This window comes from Clinocottus analis, unplaced genomic scaffold (assembly GCF_023055335.1).
Source record: "Clinocottus analis isolate CAN_PGR_092001 unplaced genomic scaffold, fCliAna1.0.p SCAF_24, whole genome shotgun sequence".
Taxonomy (NCBI): Eukaryota; Metazoa; Chordata; class Actinopteri; order Perciformes; family Cottidae; genus Clinocottus; species Clinocottus analis.
The window spans coordinates 5,262,084-5,270,087 of NW_027175976.1; the positions used below are offsets into that span (position 1 = coordinate 5,262,084).

The 8,004-nt window shown below is 46.8% G+C and overlaps 1 protein-coding gene across 1 annotated transcript; it reads left to right on the forward strand.

The window, feature by feature from the left end:
• Nucleotides 1-2,587: 2,587 nt before the first annotated feature.
• On the forward strand, nt 2,588-5,932 carry LOC137793919 (neuropilin-2-like). Its single transcript, XM_068590357.1, has 2 exons — nt 2,588-4,780; nt 4,879-5,932. Exons 1-2 carry the CDS (start codon nt 4,696-4,698, stop codon nt 5,181-5,183), a joined length of 390 nt encoding a protein of 129 aa, XP_068446458.1. The 5' UTR covers nt 2,588-4,695; the 3' UTR covers nt 5,184-5,932.
• Nucleotides 5,933-8,004: the final 2,072 nt, after the last annotated feature.

Sequence of the window (8,004 nt, forward strand, 5' to 3'; positions counted from 1 at the left end):
TAGTTGTCAAATTTGCAAATACCAAATGAATTTTTTTAAAGTTGGAAAATAGATTATTTCACTAATGTGCTGTTGCACGCCAGTTTTGCCTTGCAAGGCTCAGTGGAAACAAAGGATTAGTCTCCAAAGAGCAAACTGTGTGCTAGGCAAGCTAAATCAAGCACACCTCATGGAGTCGGATATTTGAAAAGAGCTACATATTCTCAGTTCTGCGCTGCCTGACACAGCCTGAAGGGTTTTAAATAACTGTCTGCCTCATGAAAAATATTTAGAGCTTCCTGGGGGACTCTATGAGATTGATGTTAGTGTTTTGGCATCTCATAATGTCTTCCAATAAGATAAGAGCTCGCCGGTTTCAGTGTGAATGTGATGTGTGTGCACTTCTTGGGCTTCTCTACTCCTCCGGCTTCACACACACACACACACACAAACACACAGAGTCTCTAACCCTTGACAAACATGCTCCAACACACACATTAATATCACCTCACACACACACACACACACACACACACACCAGTGTCCCCAGTGAAATGCAATCAGATAGAGTGACTGAGCAGCGGCAAGCACGGTGTCTCTCTCTCCTCTCCCTAACTCAGCTCTGTCTAATGAGTGTGTGCAGTGTGAAGTAGCAGCAGCAGCACGCACCATTTCCCTCTGTAATTATGTGACACGGTCCAAAAATCTGGATGTATTCAGCTCTGCTTCACTTTCCCTAGTTCAATTTGACATTCTCCCGGTCTTCCAACTCTCCCCACAAGTTTGGGAGGATGCTTTTGGGCTGTATTTTTTTTGTGTCATTTTTCAATGTCTTTAGGGGTTCGTTTCTTGCATAGCAGTCTTGGATAGTCAAATAAAAGTTTCTTGGAAGGTGGTTAGTTGGTTTTTTACCAAGAATTTGAGGAGGGGGTTGAAGCCAGAGGCAGCAGTATAGAGGATCTGTGGAGATAGTCTCCAAGGAGACGGAGCTTGGCTTGAGGAGGAGAGGACCGACCAGGAGGCTGATGCATGAGAAAAATGAAAATGAAAAACAAGAAACGAGAACAGGATAAATTATGTGCTCAAAACAAATCCGCCATCTCGAGCCAGCTAAATAAAAAATCCCAATCCAATATCGTCTGCGAGAGCTCTGGAACATTGGATGCCCATGTGGTGTCCGTCTGACTGGTCCTTGCATGGTTCTGAGACTTTATCACGGGCCTGTTGGGGACTTCCTGTGCCAGTGTGAAACAGGAAGAGGAATCTCCTTAATTCTATGTGTGTGCTTTCATATCTAATTATTTTGGCTTTTATTTCACACCAAGTTATTCCATCGAAGCTTTGGGATAAAATATATTGCATTGAATTTGACTGGATCAACCATTGGACTGATTTCAAACCAAATCTCTTGATGATCTTGGTGTGAAAGCTTGTCCTCCAACTGCAGCCCAAGCTACATGAGAGAAATGGATGCATTTTAAGTTTTCCCTTTTTTTTGGCCTTGGAGGTTGTTTTTTTTTTTGCAACTGGCATGCTTGTGCATGCTCACATGAGGTGCACGCCTGCTGTTCGTATGATGAAGATCAATAGGGATAGAAAATAGACGGTTAAATGTAGAAAATAAACAAGTGCCGCTCCTCTCTGTTCCCGCTGGCCAATTATTCTGTATCTCTTCACCAGGGGGAGGCGTTCCTGTGCCTCCCTTGCCCATCCACTGGTATTACATTATGGCCGCCGGGGGCGTCCTCCTTCTCCTGGCCGTGGCCATCTTGGTCAGGGCCCTCTGTTGCTGCCGACAACACCTGGCCACCAAGAAGAGCCAGCTGTCAGTGGCCTATCACAGCTCCTCGCAGTGCTTCCAGTATTCTAACTGGTCCTCCAGTATGGCCGCCCCAGGGGTGGAGCCAGTGCTGACAGTGAGGTTGGACAGCCGGGACCGACACCGTACCCTCTGCTGAAAAGAACCACTTAGCCGCCCCGCGTTGTGTTTGGCAGAGCAGGACGCCAACTTGTGCCGTCAGTGGCAGCGCGCGTCGCGACGCCACAACACTGACAGAACATCCTCCCTGACGAAAAACCCCTCCCTCATTTAGTTTACAGTTGCAAGGGTGATGACGACGACGTTGTCCCGGAACTGCCACGTGGACATTTGCAAAGAAACACTGTGCTCTCTCTCTCTCTCTCTCTCTCTCTCTCTCTCTCTCTCTCTCTCTCTCTCTCTCTCTCTCTCTCTCTCTCTCCCTCCCTCACTCTACTGGATGTAGCTTCGGTTGCTGTTTTCTTCTTTGTTCCATTAAGGAGTTTGCCGTTGACATTTCACACGATGCTGCTCCTGATGAGCGGACTGAAGTCTGAGTAAGTTATTTATCCGAACAGCTTGTCTCGGACCATTGAGTGCCGTCTGGCTCCTCGTAACCCCAGCGGTCCTCCTGGAATGACCCCAGCATGGACAAACACACGGACATGTGTGGGCTGGGAAGAGAAGGGGGTCGAGCTGGTTCCGCTGCGAGGGCCAGCCAGAGCTGCCAAACCAGAGGCTAAAACAAGACCCCAGAGACACGAGGAGCTCTGCAGTGCTGCGAGAGAAAGAAAGAGAGAGGAGGAGGGGGGGGGGGGGGGGTTCGGGGAGACTGTTAGGCTGAGAGGCATTCAACGTGCGAGCTGTGGAAATGATCTGGCGCGCCCCAGAAAATAAAGCTCCTGGTATCTCTGTAATAACAACATGAGATAGTTGTGATATGAGTTGCACCAAAAGTGAGGGGGTTGCATTGGAGGAGGAAAAGAAATCCATCCATTGTGCTTTTTCAACAGAGCATGTGCACATTTAAAAACAAAGGAATGCAAATCCATCATACTTTAAGTCCTGCATCACAAATGGTGATAACCAGCTCCTTTGATTGAACGTCTTGTCTTCTCCTGATGAAGGCATCAGTCAGTGATGGATGCAGCCGTCTTCAGTGTTTAGTGTTTCATCTTGATTCTCTGGTAATAAAGCACGTTGTTCCCACTCCCATTCACGCTTCATCCCACCCACTCCCGTTGTTCCCCATGTCTTTGAGCTGCCCGGAGGAAACTCGTGCTGCGTCGGGCCTTGTTGTGATTTCAATGGGAATATGTGCTTGCTGTTTTTACGGTTGTAAATAGACACAGCTGCCTGACATCACCATCGCTGTCTTGATTTATACTCCTACAAATCCCACAATGCCGCTTTACCAGCTGGAAGGCATAAGGGCAGTGTTTTGCTGTATATGTGTACACCCTTGAGAGCGATCCAAGACATTAGACAACCAGAGCAGAGCTCCAGCTATTGATGGCGCTTCCTGTCGCGCCTTAAGACGCCATGAACGGCTATTAGCATAAAACAAGACGGAGCTAATGCGCTTCTTACTCATGTTTAACATACATGGGATCCAAAAGCCTATTTTATTGTGAAAATTTCTCAAAACTCTGACTGAGCCAAGACAAATTGGCAGCAGTCTCTCTCTCATCAGCCGGTGCAGAGCTGGTGAGATTGGACACGAGCTCGGTTTAACACCCGAGATTGAATGAAATTGAGGTCTTCACTCTGTGGCTTAACGGGCCGTGCTTTCGTGATCTGTCACACCAGCAAAAATCCATCACCCACTAGCCCACAGCTCAGCAGAATGCGCCTCGATTTGTTGCCACAATTTAGAAGCCGCACTTCAGAGTGAAGAAGAAGCGTTTTTTGGCACGCTCTCACTCTGTGCTTTTAAATCAACTCGGGCGAGGAGGGATTGGACACCCTATTTGGGCCATCTTGACACCGTTACGCTCCAAGCCTCTAATAGTTGTAATTAGTTAATGGACAGATAACATTTATTAAGGCTGCGGTAAGCACTTTTCCCCCTCCCATCCGCCGCACCTCCGCCGCCCAATCAGCTGCCAACTTCAGTTACCCCCCGGAAACAGTATTAATAACGCCATTGGCCATCAAAGACCACCCGATCGAGACGCGTGCCTTGCCAAGCAGTCACTCCCACTCTGGCGCGCTTGCCAAGAGAAGCAAGTGCAAACACACACACACGCACACGTAGACACAAATGCACGCGCACACAAAGTGGAAAGAAAACTCATCTAAAGTAGAAGTACACTTGAGCTTTTTGGCTCAACTAAAGTGCTGCAGTCAGTGCTGGATTCACCACACTTATAATCCTCCAATTCAGACACGCACATACATATCAATGTTCAGTTCACACCATGTCACAGTGAGTCGCACAGAACGGAAAGACAAGCACTACTTAAATGTTGTTGCCGTTAGTTGTTGTTTTTTTTGTTTTTTCTTCGTCTTACTCGCCACTCTTAAACTTGATAGCGACAGTGTCGATGATTTTAATGGTGATAATGATGGGTAATGTTAACTATTTGATGATGTTTGCATCTCTATTCACACAGAATGAACAGTCTTATACCACCAGTATGCTATGTGATGACTGTGTGTTTGACAGGAATGTATCATAATGATCTTTCTCTATTAATAAAGTCATATTTTTCTATTATTCCAAGACTCGTGTGTACGGTTGCCAAATGTAAATAGGAATTTATAATATGAAAAAGGGTTAGTTATCCGTAAATATGAGTGTGTGTGGTCCTGTTGTTTCTGATTGGTAGCATTACAAAAGGTATTAAATTTGAACCAGAAACAAATAAATGCTGTGCCATGCAACAATTATTGTGTAGAATTTGCTTCATGCCTAAATGTTATGTTTCCTGTGCTTCTCTCTCACAGTTAGGAGACCAAATGATGGACGTCTTTCCAGCGGCAGAGACCAACTCGGTGGAGGTGAGAAGCGAACCCACGACACCATTTGATCCAAAGAGGCTCAACTTCACGGTCGTGAAATGAACTTCTCTGTCCTGCTTTGTGCCCTGACCTCACAGCTTTGCAGTTCCCTGAGTGGAACACAGCATCCCCGTCATCCGATCCTCCGGTGACCCGCGTCTCAGAGAAGGACAACTCCTGGCTGTACACCCTGGACCCCATCCTGGTCACCATCATCGTCATGAGCTCCCTGGGCGTCCTGCTCGGGGCGGTGTGCGCCGGCCTCCTCCTCTACTGCACCTGCTCCTACAGCGGCCTGTCGTCCCGCTCCTCCACCACCCTGGAGAACTACAACTTCGAACTGTACGACGGCCTCAAGCACAAGGTCAAGCTGAACCAACAGCGCTGCTGCACCGAGGCGTGAGGAGGTTTCCCAGAGAGGAAAACACAAGATGGGAACGGAGCGAGAGACGCAGCCGTTTTGTGAAAACCTCTCACTATTTTCTTCATTTCCTCCTGTTCACTTTCAGTTCCTCGTTGGTGCAGATCCCTGGACACATGGACAACGAGAAATACACTTTTCCTTTTTATTTATTTATTTTTTAGCTCAAATGAGAACGTGGCACAGTCCGGTGTGGCAAAGTTTTTGTGGTGAAAGAACCAATGACAGAAAGACTGGGGTGACCCAGATGGATCGTTCCATTGCGGGGACGTTAGGCCTCAAAAAAATATCTACACATATCAATTACAGATTCCTGCTCCACCGAAAGAGAACTGTTTCTAAAAGCATCACAGACTTGAAGCTGGATTCTGTAAGCTACACATACTGCGTCAGAACACATCGTGTTGGAAAGGTGGTAGGTTAGGAACGTGCTTAGAAAGCGTCTGTTTTGATCACATGTGAACACAGTGGCCTAGAATTTAGCTCCTTTGTGTCGCCCGTTGGCTTTTTTTCTCTCTCTCTTCCGTCGTAGACTCTGCTACCGATCAGCCTCAGTTATCCTCTTAGTTCCTGACAGTCTGCGGTATTTTTAGTCACAGACGTCCATGGAGTTTGTTCGGTCACTCGCTTTCTGTTTAATGTTTCCCCGTCTGGCCGATCGCCATTCTGTGATGGCAGATAAGTAGAGAAAAAAAAAAAAAGAGGCGAGGAACGTGTATGTGTGTGTAGAGGTGGAGAGAGAGGGGGTGGGGTGGGAGGGGATTTTAACACATTCTTTTAATGACAGAGAGAGTTATTGTTAGATTTCGTTGTTACTGGTTCCTGTCAAAGAGAAGGTCATGTTTACATTGTGCTTAATAGTAAAAGGTCAAGGAGCTTTGGTCGGTGCAACCTATGGATTGCTGGTAAGCGCGGCGACTGAAAACCCACTGAGGGAAAGACAAACAAAGAGAAAGTGAGAGAGACTATGACTTCCAGAGCACTACAATCCCCTGCCTCTCTCGCTCTCACAGGGGCAATGTTCTCCCGGTGCTTTGGCGGAGGACAGAAAACAAACGGGATCAAAAAAGAAATGCCAGAAACGGCTGTTCTCGATCCACTGACTGTGCGCGCGGACACACAACAAGCCTTAAAGCAAAACGTTAGAGGAAATGTTGAGAAAGGAACGTTGAGGCGACACGAAGACAAGAGGAGGTACCCGCCTCTCTTTTGACATGTGGACCTCAAAAAGCCATGATTTAAAGGACCTAGTCTCCCTTCCCCGATTCCCCCCCAACTCAAAACACATACACACAGATCACACCACCCACCCTCCTCAAACTACCGGCTGATTGCGGCCTGTTTTTTTCTTTGCTTTTTGTTTTTTTTTAAATGTCGTCTCTCGCACAGCAAGGCGGCCATTCTTCTGGATCGTTTTGAACCAATCAGAAAGGGTCTTGCACGCTCTGAATGGACTCATAAGCCATGAGAGGGAGAGGGAAAGAAAAGAAGTCTCCCTCCGACACACACACACACACACACACACACACACACACACACACACACATTACTTAACTTGTATATACAGATGTAAACAGAACATGAATACACACCCTCTCTTGCTCAGACGTGATGAAAAATGAAGGGAACACCGGTTGTTATATTTGAGATCATGCAGAACGTAAATATAATTTCATCCCATCTACCCTCATGTAACCACACACACTCACACACACACACACACACACACACACACACACACACACACACACACACACACGCCGCCCCTCTCCTCTGAGGCCCGCTTCTCTGGACCCCACTGACTCTCTTCAAAGTGCCTTGGAGCCTCGGGGATCCAGCTTGCCTTTGGAGCCGGTATCAGATACAGTAACTTGATGGTGACAGTCACGGTCACAGCGCCCCCTTCTGCCTGGGAGGACCAAACATAAAAAGGACAGGACCCCCTCACCCCCACCCTTTCGCACTGCTCGGACTGCTGTTGTTGTTGTTTTCAAGGGGTCTTTGTACAGAAATGCTCTTTTTATGATTGTTATTATAATTATTGTTATGATTATTTAATAAAGGATTTATACCATAAGGAGGAAAAAGCTGGCCAGGATATTCTTACTGTGATACCTTGTGTGAAAGTGCAAAAAAGTTGTCGCAGCTTTTTCTGAGCATTGTTGACATTCCTGCAATACTAACTGCATCTGAGACTTTGAGCCAAACTTTCACTTTTAATTGCAAAAAGAAAACACACACACACAAACGTTCGGTCCCGTTCTCCATCACACACACAATCATATATAATGCCATGTTGTCAGCTTGCTACACTCGGCCTCTAATCTCCACATGATGTACCATTAGTCTGGACCTCTGGTGGCCCTCATTTAGGAGCTCAAACATCAAAGCTTTGAACTGCCCGGCGTCGCAGCCACACACACACACACACACACACACACACACACACACACACACACACACAATTGTACAGTACATGCAATTACTTTGCTTCTCTTTCATACAGCTTGCTGAGTCTCCCACACACGGTTCCATTTATCCACATGAGCTTCCTTCACCTAAAAGCAAACGCTGTTCGCAAATACAGCAGTTTTAGATGCGGAGTGTGATACCTTTGACTCTTTGGGTCTCCCGGACGCCTGGAGAAAGACAACCAAAGTGGTTTGCATTTTTTCTGCCTGGGGGTTGCTACAGTCGTGACTTGGAAGATTAATGAGAAAGCCAAAGTTAATGTTGCACTGCTTTGCTTGCATGCGCTTCTGAAACCGTTTTTTTTCCTTTCTGAAATAGACATAACTTTTTA

Bases quoted from the DNA above. Each gene is read 5' to 3' on its own strand.
- LOC137793919 (XM_068590357.1), top strand. From the start codon at position 4,696: ATGTTATGTTTCCTGTGCTTCTCTCTCACAGTTAGGAGACCAAATGAT. The intron at 4,781-4,878 runs GTGAGAAGCGAA...CTGACCTCACAG, and splicing joins CAGAGACCAACTCGGTGGAG to CTTTGCAGTTCCCTGAGTGG.